At 40.9% G+C, this 25,302-nt stretch overlaps 1 protein-coding gene across 1 annotated transcript; it reads right to left on the bottom strand.

Moving 5' to 3' along the window:
• Positions 1-409: 409 nt before the first annotated feature.
• On the bottom strand, positions 410-24,659 carry PWP1 (PWP1 homolog, endonuclein). Its single transcript, XM_080811015.1, has 15 exons — positions 24,455-24,659; positions 21,665-21,723; positions 21,350-21,534; positions 18,797-18,882; positions 18,602-18,698; positions 14,312-14,422; positions 13,352-13,482; positions 12,690-12,751; positions 6,869-6,965; positions 6,152-6,213; positions 4,828-4,939; positions 3,018-3,108; positions 2,812-2,933; positions 1,727-1,832; positions 410-771 (listed from the first exon to the last, which is right to left on the bottom strand). Exons 1-15 carry the CDS (start codon positions 24,524-24,526, stop codon positions 662-664), a joined length of 1,503 nt encoding a protein of 500 aa, XP_080667141.1. The 5' UTR covers positions 24,527-24,659; the 3' UTR covers positions 410-661.
• Positions 24,660-25,302: the final 643 nt, after the last annotated feature.

Below are 25,302 nucleotides of genomic sequence, written 5' to 3' on the forward strand. Positions count from 1 at the left end.
TTGCTTTATGTGTTTAGGTGCTCCTATAATATTTATGAATGTTCTATCCTCTTGTTGGACTGACACCTTTATCATAATGTAATACCTCTTTTTCTTTGATAACAGTGAATACCATGCTGGGGGAAAAGAGACATTCTACCTTTAATTTAGTTACTGAACTTTACAAGCAGCACTGAGAACATTTCTAAAATCATGAACATTAGTTGGAAAACAGTCAAGTCAGGAAAGAGCAATTCCTGGGGCACCTGCCCGTGTTTATGGCTACTGTGCAATCTTGGCCAAATCACAACCTTTCAAGGCCTGGGTTTACCCATTGTTTAAGATCAGAGGATTTTCTTCTAAAATTCCAGAAATTACTACCTATTTTACAAACCAAAGGTTACCTATGACATATGGCATATTTAAGGAATTATTTTTTAAAAACCTCTTTATTATCCTCTTCCAGAAATGCAGCAGGATCCCTAAACCCCACACACTGAAAAGGCAAAGCACAAAGACCAGCCCTGTTTGTGCTGCCGCCATAGCTGCAGAGGAATGTCTGGCAGCAAGAAATGAAGTTTGTTTCAGTCACTACATGGCTGTAGCTACACGTGGAGATTTCTCGGCCAGGTTTTTAAAACTGAGTTAATGAAATAAAAACCAGGAAATTTTATGCTCCGCATTAAGACTCCATGGGTGTGTCTGAGCTCCTGCTCCCAAAAGGGCCACTAATAGATGAACTTCTCGTATTGCCAAGAACAAGCCTCTCTCGTCTTCCAAATGCTTCATTTACTAAAACACAAATAAATAGTTAAGAAGTTACCAGGTCAGAAAATTAAGAACCTATAATATAAAATATAGAGATGCAGAAATGAACAAGGATGGTTCTCTGCCCTCGTGTGGAAATTGTATGGAACTATATTTAACACTTTATCAACGGGAAATGAAATAACCAACACAGAAGTCCAAATTAACATTCTGAAGGAAGTTAACCGTGTTTTAAATTGGTCTGCCATTTAACTTTCTTTGCCTTGTCCTGGTTTTAATCTACCTTGATAAAGTGACTATTTTCTCTTCCATTAACCAGCAGAAAACTTTTTTTTTTTAGAAGATTTATTTATTTGACAGATAGAGATCACAAGTAGGCAGAGAGAGAGGAGGAAGCAGGCTCCCTGCTGAGCAGAGAGCCCGATGCGGGGCTCGATCCCAGCACCCTGGGATCATGACCTGAGCCAAAGGCAGAGGCTTTAACTCACTGAGCCACCCAGGTGCCCCAGAAAACTTTTTTGGATTTAGAACCTTTTTTCTACATGGAAAACTGAGAGATCAGTAGAGTTACATCTTCTGTGTGTACAGGACAAGCCAGACTACCTCAAGGTAATATATAAGCAACCAGGTTCCCCTGAAGGGAAGGGAGGGGTCCCTTAAGGAAAGCTGGATTTTGTGGGAAGTAGTTGAGAAAAGGTGGATTATTCACACTGGGAAGGGGAGGGCTATTCTTAGAGACCATGTTATATTTCCTTCTAGCTTTCCCATAAATTCAAGTTTTGTCAAATATTTTAAAAACAATCTACATTTAAATTGTGAAGACAAATTTGTGAACATCTCCAAATTACATGTGATCTTGTCTATTTCCCCAAGCGGACTACATTATGAACACCGGATCTACTTAATGTATTCTTTAATTAGTTAATGTATTCAAGCCACACATTTTTCTCATTTAGAAAAAGGGAAATAATATTCTTACCTGATGAGACTGTGCTTATATCCCAGACCCGAAGTCCTTCTTTCTGACCTCCAAAGGCATAAATAAATGGCAAATCAGGGCAACAGGAAGAACAGAACAGAACTCCCTGGGAAGAGGGAAACAGATGGTCAGTCCTTCCAGAAAGCCCCAATGTAAACCCCTGCTCCTATCTACACAAATCTGAACCAACTCACCAGTATGTCTTAAGTCTCTTGCAGAGTCTTACAAGACAAAGCCACATAAGTTCAGAACGATGGCCATTCTGTGAGGATGTATGTACTCTGACTACTCAGGTCTCTAATCTGCTCAGTTTTCCCAGAAACTTTTATTTCCCTTTTTAAGCAATGATGTTACTAGAGGTCACCATTAAATCATTTTGTTAAACTTCTGAATTTTTTTATGCTTATTACTAATACATATGCATTATAGAAAACAAACACAAAGCATAAAAATCACTAAGATATTTTCCATTTAAACATTTAAGCATTTAAATATAAGCAGGAGATTTACTATATAATTGCATCTGTAACTTGCTTTCCCCACAAATATTTATAGGAACAGATGTGCAATGTTCTATATCTACAATTACACTAACTTAGTGCCTGACATATAGTAGGTGCTCAATAAATATTTGCTAAATGAATTCTGGTTATTTCTAAATTTTTTGCTACTACATAGTAATTCATTTCAGTGTAGTCAAAACTAGTTATGCAAAGATGTAGTGATAGATAAACTGACCCTAACAGCTATAGTGCCCTAAAGGTCCAAGCTTTCCTGGGATGGGCCTCAATTCAGAGTTAAAAAAGAAAACCATGGCCATTCTACTTAAGTCCTAGAAAATCTCTTTCCATCCTTCTTCCCAAACTGTTCATCGTGTCAGTAAGGAAAGGAACCAGATAGTCATTGAGTTCCTCTAAAATTGTCCTAAGTCACAAACCTCCCACCAAATTTGACTAAGCTCAAAATGAACCTCCCAACAAATCCACATTCTTTAATGCAGTGATTCCTAGGGAAAGACAACAATACAGGTCAGAAACAAACAAACAAACAAAGCAGAAAAGGAAGATGCCCAGAGAAATTCTTACCATTTTCATGTCCCTAGAATGAACCAGACTTGGCCTGTCTCCTAATATGTCCCAGATCTTCACATACTTGTCGGCTGATGCTGTCACAAGACAGCCCTTGATTTGACTACTTAGATCAAGACCTAAAGGAAGAGATTAGTTCAGACTCTGAAATGTAGATTTACTTCATCATAAGTTAATAGAAATGAAACACTATTTGGGCTCACCAGATATTTCATCATTGTGTGCATTAAGCGTAAAAATTGGCTTATCTGAACGTGCATCCAAATTATATACAAAGCCGTCATCTGTACTGGCCTGGAAAGAGTAAAAGATGGGCAAGGTCATGCTACATAGCAAGAAAATTTAGCAATGGGTGAACAGTGTAAATTATAGTGGAAACCAGCTATTTACCTGAGGAACTTATTTAAAAAAAATAACATGAAAAATGTGCTGGGGTATAAGCGGAATTTGTCCCTGCACGGACTGATGTAGCTGGTGCGGGTACCGCGCAGCGGGTATGAGGATGAATCCCTGGTCGTGGTGCGGGCGAGGGTGAGAGATGGGCAAGCTGAGGTCAGGTCCAAGGGAACTGGGCCTGGGCCTGGGCAGCACAGCACTTAAGGTACAGGAAGAGGGAACCAGAGAGAGAGGGTATAATATAGGAGGAGGTCAGGGGAGCAAAGAACTAGCGCTTCTGAAGAAAGCAATGAATGTCAACATTTGGCGGAAAGGCTTAATCAGTAAGGAAGGTGGATTACGGTGGGTTGTTACACTTCCAAGAAAGGGGAGAAAAGAAGGAACCAAGAGACAGACCTAGTCAAGGACAGGAGAGAGACATGCGCCTGTGTGCCAGCTGAGGGCAACAGCCACAACAGGAAACAGGGAGGGGAAAAAGGAACAAGTGATAAGTTTTGGTGGCTGGGCTGTGGGGGGGGACAAAAAGAGGACAGAGGTCTCATCATGGGAGCCTGGAGTGAAGGAGGCAAACCACTTAATTGTAATCACTTTCCATTTTCCTAAATATCTGTGATTTTAGTACCAATGAAAACTTGTTAGCAAATGACCTCAGAAATTATGTGTGCCTGAGTGCTGAGAGCCAAATTACAACACAACATTCAAATACAACTGGCACTTCACTCCTGATCACCATAAAAGGGAATCTGGCTTCAGGTGACACAGCTGGGAACAGCAATGCACCTCTGAGCACAGAGAGGAGACTTAAATGTGCTCAGAATCAATGTTTCAGGAACCTTAATAAAACTATCCACATATTTTAAGAAAGCATTTCTTTCTTTCATTCATAAAGTACTACATATTTTATTTTAGGAAAATTAGGACATTTATGGATGTATCACAATTTCTTTAATCTTCTGGATGAAAGCTTGGATTTTATTTCTCCATGGATTGAAAGGTCTGCAGATTCTTTGGATGCTACACAGAAAACTGTTATCCTATACATATTAAGGATATTTAAGCCAAGAACTTAATATTTTTTCCTATCTGGGAGACTGCTATATTATATAGGCTAGCATTCTCACCACTGAAGATCCATTTAATTTAAATAAAATCATCTTCTTGGATGAAATTAACTATTAAAAAATATAGATTAGGCATGCTTAATATTTCAAAGAAGCAAAATAATAATACAATCAAAATCAGGAACTAAAATGTGGCACTTTGGAATGGCTGGAAATTAGCAAAATCATTTACATGTTAACCATTTGTGGCTGACCCACTGTTGTTAGATTTTAGGGTTAAAAAAAAACTTTTAACTATTTCACAGTATTAATACAGAAAAAGCAGGGTGGTTGGCTGGCTCAGTTGGTAAAGCATGTGACTCTCCATCTCAGGGCTGGGAGTTCAAGGCCCATACTGGGTGTGGAGACTTAAAAAAAAACAAAACAAACCAAAAAACAAACCCCAACCCTCCTCCCACAAAAACAAACCACCCATCAACAGAGGAAGATTCTCTCTACAATGGAATTAGAGCAAGTCATTAGTAACCTAGATAAGCAAAACAGTATGTAGTTTTACCAAAAAATGACAAGGTGAAAAGTGATTCCAAGTCACTCTCTCAATCTGCCCGCTGAATCGCCACATTCGATGGCTTTCATCTGGACTTCGGCAGTCATACAAAGCCACTGACCTGGACAGACAGGCAAAGTTAGGGTTTTAAGAGTTCAATTCGTCTGTATGTTTTATATTTATTTATAATGAAATGGTAACAAAACAACACTGTGAACTCAAGATCCAATCATGTAAAGCCTGTTTTAAAGGTTCTAAAATAAAGCAGAAAAGAGCTGATTTTCACTAGCTGGTGGACTCTGGTTCTGTCACTTGAAAGCATTGGTGGCTCTGGATTATCACAGCAGACTTGACCGTCTCCAGGCTGAGCCATCCACTCACAAGACGAATCCTCTCTATTTCCAAAAGACCAGGACAACTTCAAATTTTCCTGTTCCCAGCAGTGCTCAGAGCCAGATAATTCATGTCTTAACCACATTTACTCTATAAGTAGGTTACCGTGCTGGGAGAGCCAGTGGATAGACTTTTATAATTCTGAATGAATCCAAACTAAAAAATATAAAACTATCACTCTTCAAAAGAGTAAGGAATCAAAATAAAGACTGCAAGTTGGTTTCTGCTTCTACTGGCTCTCTCCCCCACCTTCAGACCCAATCCGCAAAAAGGATGCACACGCATGACTGGAAAACCCCTTTGAGGGACTGCAGTGGGTCTAATTCCTCACCTCCCCCTCCAGCCACACTCTCTGTCAGGATTATAGGAATTCTTCCATAAAGGCACTCTGTTCCCCACTCCATGTTATCTCTTTCAGCCCAGAAAGTAAGACAGAAGTATACTAGTTCTGAGCCTTGGTCTAAAGAGGCTTTGGTACCTCTGCTGAAGCGTCTGACCTCACCATGAGAACATGTGGGGGCTAGCCCACTGGTCCCCTGAGGATATGAAACAAGGAGAGCCCAATCTCCATAGCCTCACCAAAATAAGCCAAGGTTAGCAGATCTACCAGTTGAATCTAGCCTAGATTAGCTTAATCTTGCAGTGGCATAAGAAATACATGTCTATTTTAAGTCTACTCTAAGTCACCGAATTTGGGGACAGCCTGTTTTGTAGCAATGGCTAACTCCTATGCCCTCTAAAAATCGAAGTAGTTGCTAGGTAGGAACCACATTATTACGACAAAACAACATTCCCTTAGAGACCGAAAGGACCAAAGTTGAAAGGGACACGTAAGTATTACTACAAGTTTAAACACGCAGTATTGTAGTCTGAGCATCGTCATACTTTCTGAATTAGAAGATTAAAAACAGCAGCAATAATTCCTGCAGTGTTTTCTTACTTATCATAGGATCCAGAAATCAGAGTCTGTGCTTCAAATGGATGAAACTGCAAAGTCTGGACCTAATAGGAGAAAACATAAATAAACAGATCTATGTTTGGTTTTGGTAAAACTGCTGAGTACTTAAATCAAGAGAATCAATTTGGCAGTGTTTCTATAAATTTTTCCCTGTGAAATTTAGTAGTATTTAGAGAAACAAATGTACTACATAATCAAAAGGACAAGCATTTTCAAATAAAAGCGGAGACTTTAAAGACAATGCAGGATTTCTCAAGTTGTGTTTGAGAGAATACTCACATCCTCAAATGTTAAATATACTGAGAACAAAAGAGCGAGCAGTCAAACTTACTGGGCAACTCTACATATTCTGACATACTCTGAAGTCCCCCACTGTACGCTAGCACATCCGACCTCTGAGTTCTGCAACAGATCTGTTAAAATTCTTTAACCTCATCTGGTGACAGACTGCCCTGTCTCTTTATGGGTCTCTGTAAACATGCTACAAAGTACTAATGTTTCCAGTCACTTCATCTGTCTCCGCAGTTGGATCTCTAAGATGAGTAATTCTAACTATCATACTGGGCTCTGTGAGGGTCCAATAAGACAGCATGTCAAAGCACTTTATAATTCATAGAAAATCATGTATGTTTGGGATTACTGTAGCCAACATTTGTCCAATACTTTTTAGACACCCTTTTATCCACTCAATCACCATACCTTGTCTGTGTGTACAGCAAGGCTAGCTGCCGGTTTCCCTAAGGACATATCCCACAGAATTACAGTGTTGTCAGCTGATGCACTTGCCAGCACGTTTCTGAGAAAGGGAGGAGACAAATCAGGTAACTGTTTTTAAAGTCAAGAGCACTAAATGTAAGAATTCCATTTTCAATAACATCCAAAGGAATAAGATACTTAAGAATAAGTTTAACAAAAGCATTTAAGGTTTACATATTGAAAGCTACAAAAGATTGTTGGAAGAAAGAGTATCAGAATGAATGGAAAGATATCCCATGTTCATGGGTTGGAAGTCTTAATTTTTTTTTTTAAGATTTATCTACTTATTTAAGTAATCTCTACACCCAATGTGGGGCTCAAACTCATGACCCTGAGGATTAAGAGTTGCATGCTCCACCAACTGAGCCAGCCAGGCACCCTGATTTAATGTTGTTAAGACAGAAATACTGCTATTTACAGACTGATCTATGGATTCGGCCAATCCCTTTCAAAATCCCTGCAGACTTTTTTTTTTTTTTTTTGCAAAGAATGGACAAGCTGGTTTTAAATTCATATGGAGGGGTGCCTGGGTGGCTCAGCTGGTTGCATATCCAACATCTGGTTTTAGCTCAGGTTATGATCTCATGGGTCATGGGATCGAGCCCCTCATCGGACTCTGCGCTTGGTGTGAGTCTGCTTGGGATTTATTTTCCTCCCTCTGTCCCACCCACTTGCATGTATTCTCTCTAAAATAAATAAATCTTTAAAAAAAGTTCATTTGGAAATGTAAAGGACTCAGAATAGCCCAAATAATCTTGGAAAAGAGAGCAAAGTTGAAAAGTTCACAGTATGGATTTCAAAATGGACTGAAAAGCCACAATAATCCTAACAATGTCCTACTGGCTTAAGGACAGACATACCAGTTAAAAGAACAGAATGAAGAATAAATCCTCAAATTTATGGTCATTTGTTTCTGACAAAGATGTTAAGATTATTCACTGTTCAATGGGGAAAAGAACAGTATTCTCAACAAATGGCTCGGGGACAAATGGATATCCTCATGTAAAAGAATGAAGTTAGACCTCTATCTCATACGATCTCAAAATAGATCATGGACCTACTAATGTAAGAGCTAAAACTATTAAACTCTCATAAGAAAACAGGTATAAATCTTTGTGACCCTGGGTTAGGCAATGGTGTCTTAGGTATGACATGAAAAGCCTAAGAAGCAAAAGACATAAATGAACTGGACATCACCAACATGAAAACCTTTTGTACTGTAAATGAGATCAAGAAAGTAAAAAGACCACAGAATGGGAGAAAATTATTTGTAAGTCATATCTGATAAAGGACTTGATTCTAGAATATATAAAGAACTCTCAAATAATAAAAGATAATCTAATCAGAAGATGGGCAAAGAATATGAATGGACATTCCTCTAAAGGAGATCTATAAATAGCAAATGAGCATGTGAAAAGTTGTTCATTAGGGATATGAAAATGAAAACATGGGATACGACTATATACTCATAGGACAGGTATAATGAAAAAGACAAACAATAGTAAGTGCTAGCAAAACAGAAAAATCAGCTACCATGCTGGTGGGAATGGAAATGGTATAGACACTACCATATGGCCTAGAAATTATACTCCTTAGGTACAGATCCTAGAAAATAAAAACAGGTCTGTGCAAAAATCTGTTCACTAAAGTTCACAGTAGCATTATTCTTAATAGGCAAAAAACAATCACAAACAAAATGTCTATTAACTGGTGAATAGATACACGAAATGTCATATATCCATTCAAGCAATTAAAAAGGAACGATGTAATAGTTAATGCTCCAACAGGATGGACCTTGAAAACATTATACAAAAGTGACAGAATCCAGACACAGAAGGCCACACATTTTATAATTCCTTTTCTAAGAAGGAACGTCCAGATAGTCAAATCCATAGAGACAGAAAGAAGATTAGTGGCTGCCTGGGGCTGGAAGGACAGGAGAAGGAGGAATGACCGTTTATAGTACGGACAGCTTTTCTGGACTGATGAAAATGTTATGGAATTAGACAGTGGAGACAGGTGTACAATTTTGGGAATATACCCCAAGTCACTGAATTGTACATGTTAAAGACTGAATTTCATGATATGTGATTTTATATCTTAAATTTTTTTTAACAAAAAAAGGGCATTAAATGCTATTAATAAGAAAAAAACAATTTGCCTACCTCTTAGGGATCAAGCGATAATAATGTTATTCTACAAGAGAACACAGACCTCAGAGTCCAGAAAACCTGAAAAGGATTCCTGGTGTTGCCATTTATTAATTATAAGTCTTAGAAGTCAGTCTCACTTCCTTGCCTGCCAATGAGAATGCTACAACCAACTTCAAAGGGTTACTATTCAAGTATATGGCTGAGTGACCAGAAGACAGGAGGTCCCTGATTAATGTCAGCTGCTTGTCTTTTCTCTTTGTAAAAATACAGATATTCCTGGAACCTCATTTTTCACCATCTGATTTGAAATGGCTCTGACACAGAATTAAGTCGTTAGTGATCATAATATTTGTCCAGAAAACCAATATGCTGTTAAGATAAAATGTTGATGCGTTCATTTTTGGAGTATTATTTCCTCAAGAAATACTTCCATTATACAAACTGCTTTCTGTTTTATAACTCACATTTCAGTGACACAGGCAGGGTCTCTTAAGAGGGTCACATATATTATTTTATTCTAATCAATGAATTTCAAACTTCTACCATTACATCCCATATACAAGTCATTAATGTTTTAAGTCCTCGGCATGTCAAAGATTTACTGTTATTTAAATTCCCAATATTTTGTTTATATTCAATGCCTGCCAACAGCAAAAAGTTAAAATTTCCGGTACATTTTTCATCCTAGTCCTTCTCCCAACATCTGAGATTCCTTTCCTATTAAAATTCTTAGTGTATCAGGCTTAAAAATAAATTACCACCCCCCAAACTCCCGAATGCTATACTCCCAAGAAGAGTATAACAGTAAGAGTATGAATGAGCAGAGAACATGCCTGTTGGTCCTGGGAGCATTTTACTTCCCCAGCTAGGAACAACGTCAACATGTTATTCTTTACCACAATCCCAAACTTTTCAGTGCACCACGGTATGTATGGCAAGTATTTAAAAGCATTCTGTACCTTTTCGGTAAAGAAAGGGGAAAGGAGAACCAAGGTCTGTAATAAGATGGAGAAAGTAGAAGAGTTAAGGAACAAAGACACGGGTGGCCCTGCAGTCACGAAGGCGTGAGTGCAGACAGGGTGCGGCAGGGGTACTGGTGCTGGCAGCGTCTGCGTGGAGCTCGGGAGCTGTGATTGAGCAAAGGCACTGCTGGATCAGCCGGAAGTGATGAGGGATTGTTCCGTCAGAACAAACTCAGTTACTCAAATTAACAGCTACTATATGTAAGAATTTAGTATATGTAATTACCGTGACAGGTCAGATTTGTAAATGACTGGGTTCCTAAAAGCAGGGCACACTCATTTTGATCTCTTACTTGTCTGCCCATTAGTTAAGAACGGGCCCAATTCAGATAAAACCTGGGGAAGCTTTAAAAAACAAAACAACAGATTCTTGGGCCCTTGCTCCAAATGTGACTCAATCTTAAGGGGATTAGAGGCCAGGAATTTGCCCTTTACTTATTTTTTTTTAAAGATTGTATTTTTATTTTTTTTTAAAAGATTTTATTTATTTGAGAGAGAAAGAGAGCATGAAAGGGCTGAGGGGCAGAGAGAGAAGCAGGCTCCCTGATGAGCAGAGGACCTGATGTGGGACTTGATCCTGGGACTCCAGGATCATGACCTGAGCCGAAGGCAGTTGCTTAACCAACTGAGCCATCCAGGTGCCCCTAAAGATTTTATTTTTAAGTAATCTCTACACCCAATGTGGGGCTTGAACTCATAACCCTGAGATCAAGAGTTGCATACGCTACCGAATGAGCCAGCCAGGTGCCCCTCACCAAATGGTTCTAACTCTGAAGAGGTCTGAACGCAAACAGGAAGACAGGATTTCCCTCGGTAAGCCAGCACGCTGGGACCCTCCTCACAGTGCTCACAATTACAAAGTATTCCGTGTAACAGAGATGTTGAGAAAATGGGCCTTGGGTGACCCAGTTTGTTTGTACCCCTCAAGTAAGCTCAACCTGATGCTTACCTTCCTTGCCTTAGAAGCCCCTCAAACCAATCATGCTATTAGGAAGATGGCCTTCTGGGGTAACTGCTGTTTAAGGATGAGTATAAAGAATATGCGGACAGGGGGCGCCTGGGTGGCTCAGCGGGTTAAAGCCTCTGCCTTCGGCTCAGGTCGTGGTCCCAGGGTCTTGGGATCGAGCCCCATGTCGGGCTCTCTGCTCAGCAGGGAGCCTGCTTCCTCCTCTCTCTCTCTCTGCCTGCTTCTCTGCCTACTTGTGATTTCTGACTGTCAAATAAATAAATAAAATCTTAAAAAAAAAAAAAAAAAAAAAAAAAGAATATGCGGACAACACATGCAAAAGAAGAAAGTGGAACTCTTACCTTAGACTGTACACCACAATTAACTCAAAATGGATCCAAACACCTAAATGTAGGAGCTAAGACTATAAAACTCACAAGGGAAGAACCTCATGACAAGGATATGGCAAAGATTTCTTGGATATAACACTAAATGCACAGGCAACAAAAGTAAAAATAAATTGGCTACATCAAAATTAAGAACTTCTGTGCATCAAAGGACACTATCGAAAGAGTTAAAGGTGATCCATCAGATAGGGGGAAGATATTTGCAAATCGCATATCTGATGAGAGATTGTATCTGGAATATATAAAGATCTAAAACTCAGTGAAAAACCAAAAACCTCAATTCAGAAATGTGCAAAGGTCTTAGAAAGTGCTCCACAGAATGGTAAACACAGAACTGCCACCCGAAGCAGCAATTTCACTTTCGGGGAGACACTCAAAAGAACTGAAAGCTGGGATATTTGTACACCCACATTATTTACATCCATGTGAGTAACCGCAGCACTGCTCGCGACAGCCAGGAGGTGGAAGCAACCCAAGTGTTCACCGACAGATGGAAAAACAAAATGTGGGTGATCTGAACAATGCAATGTCCTTCGGCCTTAAAGAGAAAGGCAATCTTGCCACATGCGACAACATGGAGGACCTCATGCTAAGTGAAATAAGCCAGTCACCAAAGGGCCGATAGTATATAATTCTATGTTTATAATGTAACTGCAAGAGTCAATTTTACAGAGATACAAAGGTTACTAGGGCCTGGGGGTGCCAAGAATGGAGAGTTATTGTTTAACAGATACATACTTTCAATTCTGGAAGATGACAAAAGCTCTGGAGTTGGACGGTGGCGATGGTTGCACAACAACGTCCACTGAACTATACACTTAAAAATAGTTCAAGTGGCAAATATTATGTATATTTTATCACAATTAAATCAATTGAAAAAAATTTGGATGAGATTTTGTGCAAACTAAACGAAGTGAGAGAAATGTCTTCCATGAAAAGAAACACAATTCGGCACCACTGGCACTGAAGCAGTTTTTCCCCCAGTGCTGCTGGGAGGGCGCTTGGTCACCAAGTCTGTAACGAGCCTGAGCCCCTACAGACCTAGGAGCTGGTAGGTGATGTGGAGGCTGCAAGGATACAGACGGCAAAGCTCTTGCCTTCAAGTGGCCTACACTGCAGGAAAGGGAACGAAGACACAGAGACCCCAACACACGACATGGAGACAGGGGTAGGTGTGAGGTAAGATGACGGTGGTTACAGTCTCTAACAACCTTCCAAATGTTATTTCTTTTTTACCTGATCAGCTTATTCCAAGAAAGGTCCAGGACAGCGTCGGTATGCCCCTCTGCTGAGGAACTCTGTAATAATTGTTACATTACTTTTTGTATTAAAGTGACCCCTGTAATTGATCTTAATTTGAAAGATTCTTTAAATCTTAAGATTACTGTTTGATCTTCAGCAAACCTGCTTGAAGACCTAAAGAAATACCTTGCCTTCCTGTTACTTTAGGGATCCGTGATAAATACTCCTTACAGAAGACAAACTAAAGCAGATCTTAATCTAGGTGGTAGAGTTCTACAAATAACCGCTCCCACCCCAAAGCTAAGTTTTCAAAGCTGCAGGAATTAATACCTTGATATTTAGAATTCAACGTACTAAAGGCTAAACAGAATTCTTTCAAAAATTCCAAGAAGCATATTAGTGTGAAAAGTTACTATATCAAAAAGGGTCATAACCCCAGAGTAAATGGTTTGGGGTAGGATGAACAACATACCAATGACGTTCTGTGCAATCAGATATCCATGTTTCCTTGGATGGGCCTTTTGAAACTACAACTGTGGAGACTATCTGTCCTGTTCCACCAAAGCGTCTAACTGAAAGAGTGTATGTTCTCCTGCCTCCACCCCACCAGTAAACTTTTCTGTCATGAGAGTTTAAGTAATTTTTAACTTGTTTACCTTCTTTCCTTTCTTTTTCTTCTTTTTTGATAGCTTACTTCCAAGAGTGAAGACAGGTTCTAAAGAGTCCACTATGTCAAGGTCCCACACTTCAATAACGGGGGTCATATTTCCCACAGCAATATAATTTCCTACAGGAGGAAGTGAGGTATTTGATTTAAAACATTTCTAATGAAAAATACTGCACTGTAGGTGGAGTAATGTCTTAGAGCACTTTCTCTCAAACTTTCACATGCATGTGCTGTCACCTGAATATTGTTCAAATGCATATTCTGTTTCAGGAGGGCTGGAGTGCGCCCCTACATATGCACTCTGACCAGCTCCCAGGTGATGCCAATACTGTGCTGCTGGCCCTTGGACCATAATTTGAATAAAAAGGGCTCAGCCCTTTGACCCCAGGGTCCCTACTTAGGTTCTAAGAACAAAAATCATCTTCCACCTTCACCAGTGTTGTGAAAACAGGGACTGAATCAGATCATGAATGTGAATAAGCTTGGCAAACAAGATGTAAGGTTGAGCAGGACCAGATTTTATCTTTCTTAAGAAGCAGGATGGGGCCACTAGCGGTGTGTAGCTGGGGCTACGGCGACTAACACAAGAACCTACTTCTCTCTTCGGTTTGGTTTTATTTGAAGTTTTCTAAGAAAGGTCATGCCACCAAACTCTTGGGACATGCTACGTTATACTGGGTTTACTTCACACCGTTTTGCAACTCCTAATGCTGTTAGCCTGTTCTTCTGCCTACGGCAACAGCAGCTCTTTATCTGACGTCTGAAGACACACAGACTCAAAACAATTACGTGATTGTGTTTTAAGAACTAACTATGTAACTTCATAAAATAACAATTTCATTAAAAAATCAACAATTCTGGAAACATTCATACAGAATACATAACTTATGTGGCTAGAAATAACATACAGGACTAGCAACCCCTGAGCCATCTTAGCTTTTCTAATTACCTGTAGAATCATCTGGACTGGGATCAAAATTCAGCCATTCCACGCTTAGAGGGTATGCAGACAGCAGTATATCATGATGCACATAAAAGGAATCTTCTTCCTGATTATAAACTGAAAATATAAAACATTGGGACGAGACTTTATTGAGTCAGAGTAAAAAATCACATCCCACTGAAAAGGACGGACTCTCCCTGTTAAACCTACAGGAGCCCATGAGCTTAAAGCAAGACATGTTTGGTGGCATCAAAATGAGCCTCCCAAGTCGTTACTGCTCAGCAAAATTCTGCAGGTCTCATATATTCCTATCACCTGGTGTGCTCTAAAGGAACAGGAACAGTAGCAAAGAACTGACATTTGCCTGAACCCCCCATCGGCATGTGCACTGGTTAGAACAGTCCTATCTTCTGTCCACCAACTACAGAAAACAAATGCTCATAAGGGAGCAATAGGGAGCATTTGATTATTATCTTTTTAAGGTCTATCTGGCTATAAGAAATAAAAAATAGTGCTGGAGAGAAATAACTCACATTTAGAAATCTAAATGCTTGTCAAGAGTTACTGCTTTAGTATCTAAAGATCAACAATGTAAATAAAGCTCTTGAGAACACTTTCGGAATATGACAACTAAAACAACTGGCTCTTTATCATTCAGAGTCATAATGTTAAGAAGCAAAGATACTATTAAAATCAATGACTAAGAAGTCTTTCAAAAATTATGCAATGAAACACTGATAAAACAGAGCCCAAACAATCAGAAATCTGCCCCCCAATATGCTTTTTATTAGAAAGAAGCAATGTTAAGAGAGGCTAAAAATTTTTAAAGAAATTCCTCAGACCACTTTCTATATATGTTTTCTGAGGCAAGGCAAACAAAAGTAAAAATAAACTAGGGGCCACATCAAATAAAATAGGGGCTACATCAAAATTAAAATTTTTTGCACAGAGAAGGAAACAATCAACAAAACTAAATGGCAACCTACAGAATGGGAGCAGATATTTGCAAATGACATATCTAATGAAGGATTAGTATCCAAAATACATAAAGAACCTATAAAACTCAGTATCAAAAAACAAATAATCCAATTAAAAAATGGACAGAAGACATGAACAGACATTTTTACAAAGAAGACATACAGATGGCCAACAGACACATGGAACGATGCTCCACATCATTGATCAGGGACATATAAATCAAAACTACAATGAGAGACCACTTCACTCCGATCAGAATGGCTAAAATCAACAAGACAAGAAACAGTAGATGTTGGCAAGGATGTAGAGCAAGGGGAACCCTCCTCCTACACTCCTTGTGGAGAAGTAAACTGGTGCAGCCACTCTAGAAAACAGTATGGGGGTTCTTCAGAAAGTTAAAAACAGAACTACCCTACAATCCACTAATCACACTACTAGGTATTTACCAAAGAATACAAAAATCCTAATGTAAAGGGGTACGTGGACCCTGATGTTCATATTTATAGCAGCATTATCTACAACAATCAAATTATGATAACAGCCCAAATGTCCATTGACTGATGAATGGATGAAGATGTGGTGTACACACACACACACTGGAATATTACTCAGCCATAAAAAAAAATGAAATCTTGCCACTTGCGAGGATATGGATAGAGCTAGAGAGTATGATACTAAATGAAATCAGTCTGTCAGGAACAGACAAATACCATATGATTTCACTTACACGTAGAATTTAAGAAACAAAACAAGCAACAGGGGAAAAAAAAAAAAAGAGAGAAAGAGAGAGAGATGGTAAACCAAGAAACACTCTTAACTGTAGAGAACTGATGGTTACCAGAATGGAGGTGGGCGGGTGCTGGGAGCAACAGGTGGTGGGGATGAAGGAGGGCTCTTGCTGTGATGAGCCCCGGGGGGGGGGTGCATGGAGGTGCTGAATCACTGTAGTGTACACCCGAAACTAATATTACACTGTATGTTCACTAACTGGAATTTAAATAAAAACTTTTTTTTTAAAAGATTTTATTTATTTATTTGACAGACAGAGATCACAAGTAGGCAGAGAGGCAGGCAGAGAGAGAGGAAGGGAAGCAGACTCCCCGCTGAGCAGAGAGCCCAACTCGGGGCTCGATCCCAGGACCCCGGGACCATGACCCGAGCCAAAGGCAGAGGCTCTAACCCACTGAGCCACCCAGGCGTCCCTTAAATAAAAACTTTTTAAAAATTCCTCAAACCTCTGCATCTGGGTTAGATTCTGGATCAGCAGATTCCAAGTCACGTTCTATCCTGTCACTTCACGACGAATGTTTAAAATGGAAAACCTGTGGTCCTGCGAGACCTCAACTGTGGTCAAAGTACTCAGCTAACATTTTAGATAAATATGATGATGAAGCTGTAAAATAATCTCCTTTTATCCATGTCAAATCAACATTCTGATCAGCTTTTGAATGCAATTTTGAATTTATTCTTGCCTAGAGATATGCTAAATAATTTGGAGATCCACACCAGATCCACACCATTCACCAGATCCAAGTATCTCTTTAATGATGTTGATTAGACTAAGGAAGTAGGACTACCACTGCTTTAACTTCTTAACCCCTCTTCGATACTCACTAAATACAAAGGATTGACTCCAGTAAGCTCTCAAAGGAAAATGTACAAAAATCAATGGCAAACTGAGTTTCGATTTTTGAAATTAGAACTTTTTTTTAAGAATTTATTTATTTATTTGACAGAAAGAGATCATAAATAGGTAGAGAGGCAGGCGGGGGGTGGGGGGTGAAGCAGGCCCCCTGCTGAGCAGAGAGCTGGATATGGGGCTCGATCCCAGGACCCTGCGACCATGACCTGAGCCAAAGGCAGAGGCTTAATTCACTGAGCCACCCAGGCACCCCTATAATTGTTTTGTTTTGTTTTGTTTTTGTAAAGATTTTATTTATTTATTTGACAGAGAGACAGAGATCACAAGTAGGCAGAGAGGCAGGCAGAGAGAGAGAGGGGGAAGCAGGCTCCCTGCCGAGCAGAGAGCCCAACTCGGGGCTCTATCCCAGGACCCCGAGATCACGACCCAAGCTGAAGGCAGAGGCCTAACCCAGTGAGCCACCCAGGTGCCCCTAGAATTGGTTTTTTAAAAATTTTGCCACATGGTTTTTATCTGAAATACGTAAAAAGTTCAAAGATCATTAGAAGAATAACTTTGCACTGAGGTTTCTGCTATTTAAAGACTTTTCATTTTATAAATAGATCCACAATGGGCCATGGGATTAAAATGGCCTAATCCACAGACTTCCTGAAGGCAGTCTTAAGGATTGTGAGGATTTCCAAAAATCCAAGCTACAAAATGGAGTAAGCGACAAAGTAACCTAGAAGATCTAAAAAAAAAATTAAACATAAAGATTTTAATTTTCAAGCTATGCAACTGTGTTTCTATAACAAAAGGCCTTAGCTTAATATCTTTAAAGCTTCAAATTTTAAAGACAGATAATTAGAAGACTGTTGAGTAAGGACAGACATGTCTGAGGATGTGCACAGGAGAAGGGACAAGAAAAACAGAAGGGAAAATCTAGAGGCAGAATACTGTAGACGTCTTGAAGGTCTGTTTTTTAAGAAAACAGTTATTCAATTAATGTTTGTTGACCTAATAAATACCGACATTAAATACATCTGATTTAAAAATCCAAGTGAAAAAGAAAAATTCAAATCAGTGCCCACTTCAGATTCAAAGCATTCCCCTCGGGCTGTGGTGCAAATATTCCTTGAACTGGGAAAGGAGACTAGAGGAATGGAAGCCCTTGCATTGAGTTTCTGTGAAGAAATGCAGGGGAAATATGTGAAAGGACTGTGAAAAAGCAGAATAAAAACCTGTCTATTGAGTATAATCTTCACCAAGTAAAGAAAAAGTACGCAGAAAAGAGACTGGAGTAAAAAGCCAGGGCAACAAGTTACCTCACGGTAACAGGACTATAATTGTTTCCTGTATTTTTATATGGCTTTACTTCTAGGTTTTCTCCAATGGGGAGAGAGGGAGAGTGAAAAACTGGCAAAAATGTTCAAAAAAATACTAAAACTGCACGCATATGTGCGCACGCGCACACACACCAGGAGACCTATTTCCATAAATAAAAGTCACGTATGAGTGACATACCAGACCACACATGCCCAGGCACAATGACCAGCGTATCTACTGACTGTATATCATTAACCATGTAACTTAAATGAAATCCACCAGGAACTGGGCCTGAAAATTCACAACAGTAGCTATTATAGTGATTATTTTCATCTTAGAGAACCTTTCCCTAAGGGCTGTCCCCCACTTACCGTGGACCTCTAAATTGCACTGGTCTTGTTCAGCTCTGCCACAAACTATCAGATTGTCACTGGGCTTGATCAAGAAATCTTCACGTTCATATTGCTCCTAATTGGAGAGAATAAGTCATTAGCTAGAAGCAGATATTTGGTAAGGCTTTCTAAACACTCAAGAAGCATAATTAGAGAAGTCACATAAATATTTACCGTATCTTTCAGAGTAACGTAAGGATCTTGATCATTACTTCCATAGACTGTAAGACCCAAGAGAGATTCACCGAGAGTTTCAGTATCTGTAAGAATTCATAAATTGAAGTCATTTCGACAGAAGCATTTTCTTAAGGTAGCCCATCTTAGCTCCAACTATCTGTTTCATAACTAACTGGATCATCCACAGGTGGGAAAGGAAATACTGGATAATAAACAGGAATTTAAAAGCCATTTATAGGGGGATGTGGGGGGCACAGTCAGTTATGTGTCTGACTCTAGGTTTCGGCACAGGTCATGACCTCAGGGTCTGTATCGGGCTCCGTGCTCAGCAGGGAGTCTGCTTAAGACTCTCCCTCTCCCCTCAACACATATGCTCTCTAATAAATAAATCTTAAAAAAACCCCAACAAAACCATTTATATTTGACTTTGGAATGCATACCTGATAGTCTTGGTCTTCACAATGTTCCAATAAAATTAAACTGTAAAGCTCTCTCTTAGAAAATACTAGCACTCTGCTCAGATGGCTTGGTCAGTTAAATGTCTGACTCTTGACTTCAGCTCAAGTTGTGATCTCAGGGTTGAGATCAAGCCCTGAGTCGGGCTCCATGCTGGACATGGAGCCTGCTTAAGATTCTCTCTCCCTCTGTCCCTCCCCATTCCTCTTAAATTAAAAACAAAACAAAACAAAAAAAGTGTACTTACTATTAAAAAGGGATAAAACTATCCTAAGACACTGGAATCGATATAGAATAAGGGCTGCCTGGTCAAATCAAATAAAAAGAATGATGGGCTGGGGCACCTGGGTGGCTCAGTGGGTTAAGCCTCTGCCTTCGGCTCAGGTCCTGACCTCAGGGTCCTGGGATTGAGCCCCGCATCAGGCTCTCTGCTCAGGAGGGAGCCTGCTTCCCGTCCCCCCTTTCTGCCTGCCTAATTGTGATCTCTCTCTCTGTCAAATAAATAAAATCTTAAAAAAAAACAAAAAAAAAGAATGATGAGTTTCACAAAGTTAAATTGGTTATTATATTGCAAGATTTCTCGGAACTGCTTCTATGCTAATTTGCTATATGACTCTGAAAGAGGTGCTATTATGCCTTTTTCACTAAACTTATCTCAAATTAAAATTCTCTTATGGCGTATCTGCAAGGGTGACCTAGAGTAGACCCCAAATAACATAAAACTCAGGAAAGAAATATACTCTAATTGTTAGGGAAAGCTACTTTAAGGAGGCAGGACTAATCTGTCTTAAACATCTGATAAACAACAGAGATGGGAATTTCAACCAGACGTGAAAGACAGCCAATAATTCACAGTGTGGAGATTATTAAGAAGCAATTAAAAAAATGATTTATTTGAAAGGGAGAAAAAGAGCACGAGCATGGGGAGAGGCAGAGGGAAAGAGTCAAGCAGACTCCCTGCTGGGAGGGGAGCCTGACACAGAGCATGATCTCAGGACCCTGAGCTCATGACCTGAACTGAAGTCAGATGCTTAACTGAATGAACCACCCAGGTGCCCCAGGAAGCTGTTTCTGAATGCCATTTCTCCAGGCTGGGTTAGCTCTTACTTTCTCTGTATTTCCATGGCATCTGTCCTAGCAGGATGGTCACAAGTTTAGGCGTACACAACTCAAGAGTCCAATGGAAAAAACTATTCTCTGCACCTAATGAAGTGTACTCTAAGAGTAAAGGCTTTGGAGCAAGAGAATGTTCAACCCTCAGCTCCACTGTCCACGACTATGTGGCCCTGGCAAAGTCATTTCATCTTTGTAAGCCTCAGTTTTCTTTGTAAAATGGGGGTAATAACCCCTCTCTCATTATTGCAAAGAGACACAAGTTACAGATTATATATTTTTTTCATTCGGGTACAGCTGAAACACAGTATTAGTTTCAAGTGTACAACGCAGTGATTTACCTTAATCTCTCTCTCTCTTTTTTTAAAGATTTTATTTATTTATTTGACAGAGAGAGATCACAAGTAGGAAGAGAGGCAGGCAGAGAGAGAGGAGGAAGCAGGCTCCCTGCTGAGCAGAGAGCCCAATGCGGGGCTCGATCCCAGGGCCCTAGGACCATGACCTGAGCCGAAGGCAGAGGCTTTCACCCACTGAGCCACCCAGGCGCCCCTACCTTAATCTCTTATGCATCATGCCACGCTTACAGGTGTAGCAACCACCTGTTACCACAGAGCGCGATCACAGCATCCCTGACTATATTCCCTATACTGTAGCTTTCTTCCCCAAGACTTACTCATTCTGTAACTGGAAGCCTGTATCTCCCACTCCCCTTTGCCCATCCCCCAACTTGAATTACAGATCATACCCACCACTTGAAATAAAATATACAATACTATGCTTTTTTACATCTTAGTTTAGTAGGTTAGCTTACTACTTCAACTAGTTTAGGAAACATGTTATCTGCCTTAGACTTGAGCCAGATTATTTGACTGGTATAAAGGACAACAAAAGCTCTGAAACAGCAGAAGCATGATCTAATACACTGAGCCTGTGATTAAAAACCAGAAGTAAAAAAAAAAAAAAAAGTAAGTGAACTCTAACCTGGGTCACCTTCCTCATCATATTTATCTAAGTCGTACTCAGCCAGCTCATCATCATCCAGCGTCCTGTCATCCTCTGGGTCGCCATCTTCCAGGGGCTCCCTTGGTCGTGCCTGGGTACGTGCACTCTGCATGCCATCTTCCGAAGGATCGCCTGTCTCCTCTTCATCACTGCCACCTTCTTCTCTGTGACAAGGAACAAAAAAGAGAAATCACCCAAATGGTACCATCTGACAGTAGGACAACCTCATCATCACTGTTTGAAATTTACATTTTATCTGGACTTGACTTTAGACATCAACAATCCTAAACTTACTGTAATTTTTCCTTAGCTTCAGCAATGAGACGTTTTACTTCTTCTTTACTAAGTTCTACCTATAAGAGAGCAAACATTTCATTACCATACAGTTAAGGAAATCTTTATAAATCTCTGAGTTAAAAAGAAGTTTGCAAACTAATGTAAAATATAACTTCAAAAAATATCAAGAATCAAACTTCAATCCAGACTCTCTAAATTGACCATAAATGGGATTTTCACAGGTCTTTATAATTAAATCCATTTCCCACCTGAAACTGTTAAAAAAAAAAAAAAAAGCTGCTCAGTCTACTTCTTCCCAGACTTTTCAGAAAAGACTAACTTGTATAAACTGGCTTCTGTGACAGCCCATCTCATTTTCTTTCAACTATTCTGATTTCTTCTTGGCTACTTCTCATTTCCCCTGTGGGTATTCCTAAACAAACTACCCCTGCCTTGGTCCCCTGCTCTTTTCCTGGTTCTCACTGCCAAATACTCACTATGAGTCACACGCTGTTACTTCCTCGCAAAGGTCATTCATTCTAAGACTAAAACTGTTACCTCGGAACTGATTACCCCTTTACCCCTAACTCATCCTTCTCTAGCCCCCCCACACTCCAGTTGCATCTTTCTTTCCTTTTTTTTGCAGACTCCCTGCTGAGCCTGGAGCCTGACAACGCAGGACTCTTGATCTCACAACCCTGAGATCATGACCTGAGCCGAAATCAAAAGTGTGACACTCAACCAACTGAACCACCCAGGCACCCCTCCCAGTTCCATCTTTCCAGCTGCCTTTAAGACTCTCCACTTGGGAAATCCTGTTCAAAAGGATCATTGGAATCATTCTCTTTATTTCAAAACTGGCATTCTTTCATCTAATCGATGCTTTAATACCTTTTAAAACATCCCATTATTGCGAAACTGTAAACTCACTGAAGACAGAAATCAACTTCGTGTTCTGTGTTTACACACACAATTCAGTGCTCAGCCCATGGTAGGGATGGATGCTTGATGACAGACGATGATTCAGTCCATCACTCAGTTTGCACTAAACACCTCTAGTAATATGGAAATCCTCCTGAGGGATGACATTCATTGTTCCAGAAATTAAGGGCTTTTAAAATTAATTAAAAGATATATATTTTTTAAAGATACTTATTTTGGGGGACACCTGGGTGGCTCAGTGGGTTAAGCCTCTGCCTTCAGCTCAGGTCATGATCTCAGGGTCCTAGGATCGAGCCCCACACTGGGATCTCTACTTGGCAGGGAGCTGCCTTCCCCCTCTCTCTGCCTGCCTCTCTGCCTATTTGTGATCTCTGTCTGTCAAATAAATAAATAAACTCTTTAAAAAAAAAAGATACTTATTTTTCTAATTACTCTCACTGATCTCAGTTTTTCTGGGATTTTGTAAAATAAACTTAATCTCTTCTTCCTATTTTGATTTTGTAGAATAAATGCAAACTCTTCAAGCAGTGGTTACCAAACTTGTCTGCAATTAAAATCATGTGGTTGGGGGTAGGGAATCTTCTCACACTCCAGACCAATTAAATCACAATATGCAGGAGTGGGGCGCAGGCACTGTATTTTTTTTTAAAGTAAGCTGCAGGCCCAATGGGGGCAGGTGGGTGTGTGGCACTTGAACTTACCACCCTGTGATCAAGAGCCCAGGCTCCACCAATGAAGCCAGTGAGGTGCCCCAGACATCACTACTTTTTGAAGCTCCCCAAGTGGTTCCAGTGTGTGGACATGTCTGGAACTCATATAGTCTTTAAAAGGTTACATGTCCCTTTTAAATAACAACTATTACCTCCTTCAATAATTTCTATTGAGATAATTTCCTGGCCCTATTCTTTCTCTCTCTATATATATGCAATGAGCACCTACTAGAGCCAAACAAGGGAGAAACTGGTAAATAAAACAAGCACAGTCTGTCCCCTGGTGGAATTCAAACCTTCCAATCCCTCATTCCTGTTAACCTCACCTCCCAGCCACTTACATTCCTATCACTTTTCCCATCTCTGTCATCACTGGCACAATTACATTCAGTACCCCCCTTTCCATTCATAGCATTTACTCCCACGGACATATATGCACATGTCAATTCCATAAAGGCAGAGAATTTTTCTGTTTTGTTTATGCCTACCCCTGGACCCTGAACAATGCCCAACACACAGAAAGCACTTAGCAAATATCAGCTGAACAACTTAAATAATCTTCACCTCTACCACTGACTCATTTTCGAACTTCTGTAGGTTTTTTCCTTCTTAATGTGTCAGGTTTACCTCTCACCACCCACTGCCACAACATCTCACTTGGATTGCTGCGAGAAATTCCTAATTCAGCGCCCAGCCTCACGACGTCATAGTCTCCATACCAGTTCTACCCCACAGCTCTCGTCCTGCCCAGAATGCGGAGCACACAAGTAGAAAGTGGTTTCCCACTGTCCCGTGCTCCCTCTTCCCGCTATGCCTGAACACGCACTAGAGTGAGCGTGAAGCCTCACTGCTGTCGGTAAGAAGTTGAGAGATTTCCCACTGTGAGCAACACCCCGCCCCCTTCCCGCCCGCCAGGCCCACGTGCTCGCCAATTCCGGGGTGGGCTGGACTCCGGGGAAGAGACCGTGAGGGGGCGCGGCCCCCGACTCGGAGCCGGAGGGCCCCTCACCACAATCAGGCCAAAGCCGGCCTCACCCCGGCCAGTCACATCAGCCAGGCCCAGGCCGCATGGAGCGGGTCCAGGGTCTCTAGGCGGGCCTGGACGAGGATGCAGCGAAGAGGCCGCTCCCCCTACCTCCGAGCGGCCAGGCCTCACCTTGTCTGGCGTCTCTTTGGCCACGCCGCAGCGGACCCAGGCCACGCACGTCACCTGCCGACTGCGGTTCATGATCCTCTCAGCTCAAGGACACCTCACGCTACAGACTTGGCCGGAGCAGCACTGGGACCCCAACCGCCCTGCGGTCGCCAGGCTCTGTGACAAGCCTGGGGCTGCTGCTTGCACACGGCGCACGCGCAGGCGCTGATTTCTGCTCCTCCGCGCCTTCTTGTGACGTCATTCCAGGGCGCCCGACGGGAAAGGGGTGGGAAAAGGACCAGAAGCAGAAACGGCTGGGCCGGGAATCCACGTAGGGGTGGACCGGGCTGTGTGGGTTGATGCGAATGGGCTTTTCAAGACTGTCCCACCTGTGACAGTCCCTGCAGACTTCACGGAGGCAATAAATAAAACTGGAACTGTACAAGTCAGAGACCTTTATTTTGCCTGCAGTTGCATAGACTTCGCTGACAAATGGTAGTGGTTTGTGGTTTTCTTCTTTTAAAAATTTCTCCAAAATAGCTTTGTCATTTCAAGGGAGTTCAAGCTCTGTGTTGGGCTCCACGGAGCCTACTTTAAAAAAATAAATAAATGAAAATAGAAAGTTTGACTACCTCGAGGCCACTATGTTGCGAGAAGGGCACATAGGAAGAGGCCACGCTTGGGTGCTCCGGTAGGCAGTCCCAAGTTTTTGGGTCAGCCCCGGCATGTAAATGTAAGGGCTCTCGATGATGCCAGCACCCAGACACCGATTCACCCCCGCCTTTGAGTCTCTCTGGCTGAGGCCCAGACACCATGGAGCAAGAATGAATTGTCGCCACTGTACCCTGCCTCAAATTCTCACCCCCAGA

The sequence above is a fragment of the Martes martes genome (assembly GCF_963455335.1).
Source record: "Martes martes genome assembly, chromosome: 8".
NCBI classification, from domain to species: domain Eukaryota; kingdom Metazoa; phylum Chordata; class Mammalia; order Carnivora; family Mustelidae; genus Martes; species Martes martes.

Bases quoted from the DNA above. Each gene is read 5' to 3' on its own strand.
- PWP1 (XM_080811015.1), bottom strand. From the start codon at position 24,526: ATGAACCGCAGTCGGCAGGTGACGTGCGTGGCCTGGGTCCGCTGCGGC. The intron at 18,699-18,796 runs GTAAATATTTAT...CTCTCCAATTAG, and splicing joins ACGTTACTCTGAAAGATACG to GAGCAATATGAACGTGAAGA. The intron at 772-1,726 runs GTAAGAATATTA...TTTGTGTTTTAG, and splicing joins TATAAGCACAGTCTCATCAG to TAAATGAAGCATTTGGAAGA.